This window comes from Mus pahari, unplaced genomic scaffold, assembly GCF_900095145.1.
Source record: "Mus pahari unplaced genomic scaffold, PAHARI_EIJ_v1.1 scaffold_16297_1, whole genome shotgun sequence".
In the NCBI taxonomy this organism is placed as follows: domain Eukaryota; kingdom Metazoa; phylum Chordata; class Mammalia; order Rodentia; family Muridae; genus Mus; species Mus pahari.
Window position 1 is genome coordinate 1 of NW_018391620.1, and position 2,282 is coordinate 2,282.

Genomic DNA, 2,282 nt, shown 5'->3' on the forward strand with positions numbered 1-2,282 from the left:
GAGACACTGGTTTTGATCCCCAGTACCACAAAAACAAAAGAGAAAGACGTTTCTTTTTCTAATGACCTATGGAATCTCAACCACAAGAGCGTTTAATAAATTAAGTAAACAGCATACTGTTGTAATTGTGATAAGATACAACGTAATACCGACATCACTCGATAGCAGAGGTTAGCAAGTGTTTTACATAGTCAGCAAGTATTTTAGACTTTGCAGGCCATGTATCTCTCTGCTGTATATTAGGACTTATTCTTGAATACAAGACCAGTGTTCTAACACTAAACTGCATCCTTGGTATTTCTTTTGCTTTTTACATTTTGAGATAGGTTCTTAGTAAGTTTCCTGGGCTGGCTCACTTTATGGCCTAGTCACACTGAACTTGTGACCATCTGGCTGTAGCCTCCATACTACCAGAGCTATTTTCTTGTCTCTCCTCTCCCTTATGCTCTTTTTCTTTTGTAAACAGCTCTAAATGCACTCTAACATAGCTCATGAACTATACAAAAACAGACTGGAGGACAGAATTGACCTATAGGTCAAATTTGCTGATCCCTATCCTGTACTTATTAGAGTATTATATATTTCAAAGAATTTACCTTTCCAATCTCCCAAGTACTTTAACCTCCATAGTTTCTTCAGAAATGCCTACAAATATAATACCAGCTCTAGGAATAAAAAGAAGTAATAAAATTTAGGGAAGATATTTCATGTTTCACAGTATAATTTTATAACTTGGTTTGAATGAAGACACATTAATTTAAAGTTTAAGTTACAATACTGCCTTTAAATAATATGGCACTCTTAAGAACTCGACAGGCTAGACTACATCCAAAACAATGCAAAGTACTCTCCCAAGTTTTATTATACAAAATTCATAGCAAACAATTTTTAAAAGATCATTTTTTAAAAACCTTAAATTTATATTTGAGAACTTTATATGGGACTTCTCTAATATTCTAACATTTGTTTCAAGAGTATTCTCTGAGGATCAGAAAATCAGGCTCAATCACCTTGCTGCAGCTTCCACCAGAGCCTTTTCATCTGGTGAAGATGCATAGTACTCCAGCTGTGCAGGTGCCAGGTTGGGCTGCCAGGGACCATCCCCAATGCCGTCAGTTTGAACATTGCTGATCTGTACAGTATGGCAAAGACTGACTGCTTTAAAGAACAGATCGTGTTCTTTGATCTGTAAAAACATAGCATTCATGATCAAAGCACATTCCCAGTACCATATAGGAAAACAAACTTAAGACCCTGAGAAGTAAGACAACAGTCTTACAACCTGAATTTCTTGAGAAAGAGCTGAAAGTTGTGGATTTCAATCTTAAACTGTTTTAGTAGCCTTTGGTAGAAGTACATCTTTTTAACAAGCATAAGCTGCAAGCTAGGGAGACTGTGTCCTTGTGAAGAAAACAGCTCTCCAAAAGCACAAATACAGAGTTTCTCCTTTTCACTTCAAGGCAGTGACAGCATTTCCTAACTTGCACTTGAATGACTAGCAAGCGAAGATATCTAAGGTGCTTAGTAATGACAAGCTAGACTGTGTTATAACTAGTCTCAGAATAGTATTTTGTGGTGCTAAATCAAAGATACTTATTTCAAATGTATACTTGTAGCTTCACCAACAGGAATTCCCCCTTAACCCATTTATTAAAGAGAATTAATTCATAGGAAATCCATAATGATTAATTTGGAAATTGCTTACTAGCTCAGTTTCACTTTCAGGACTGGTCCTAAGAGAAGTGGCTGTAAGATGGGCTGAGTTGCTGAGATGGGATAAACTACCAAGGAAAGGCACGTCTGCTTCTGTGGAGTCTGGGCTTGGTCCTTCAGGTACAAGTTTACCATTGATTTCTTGGTATTTCAGGCCATTAATTGAACATTCTCGAAACTGCATCTCATTTTCTGTCAGTGTTCCAGTTTTATCCGTAAATACATATTCCACCTAGAGAAAGAAAACAAATGAAACTTTTGTGGTTAGGAGTCAGGGTTGACCAAGGTAATAAAAATACGTAAAATTCAAATATATATCTTTAGATTCACGTTCATTTATAAAGGTGACTGAGAATGAGGTATAAGAATTTCATGTCTATCTCTTGGTCAAGATGGTATGATTTGTCACTTATCACTGAAGTAAAGGTAGAATTGATGCTAAACAACCGAGAAAGTGGAGTCAGGAGAGATGGTATAGAAACAGGGAAAGCATATCTCTCAATGTAAACACATAGTCCACCTCTCTCTCTCTCCCCTCATCTGTCTCTGCCTCTCTCTCTCTCTCTCTC

General features: G+C 36.9%; 1 protein-coding gene across 1 annotated transcript; it reads right to left on the reverse strand.

Annotated features, from left to right (window-relative positions):
• Positions 1–592: 592 nt before the first annotated feature.
• LOC110314617 (probable phospholipid-transporting ATPase IF) lies at positions 593–2,177 on the reverse strand. Its single transcript, XM_021188880.2, has 3 exons — positions 1,706–2,177; positions 1,011–1,186; positions 593–665 (listed from the first exon to the last, which is right to left on the reverse strand). The coding sequence occupies exons 1-3, from the start codon at positions 1,895–1,897 to the stop codon at positions 593–595; spliced, it is 441 nt and encodes a 146-aa protein (XP_021044539.2). The 5' UTR covers positions 1,898–2,177.
• Positions 2,178–2,282: the final 105 nt, after the last annotated feature.

Bases quoted from the DNA above. Each gene is read 5' to 3' on its own strand.
- LOC110314617 (XM_021188880.2), bottom strand. From the start codon at position 1,897: ATGCAGTTTCGAGAATGTTCAATTAATGGCCTGAAATACCAAGAAATC. The intron at 1,187-1,705 runs GTAAGCAATTTC...ATGTTTTTACAG, and splicing joins CTGAAAGTGAAACTGAGCTA to ATCAAAGAACACGATCTGTT. The intron at 666-1,010 runs GTGATTGAGCCT...TTTTATTCCTAG, and splicing joins CTGGTGGAAGCTGCAGCAAG to AGCTGGTATTATATTTGTAG.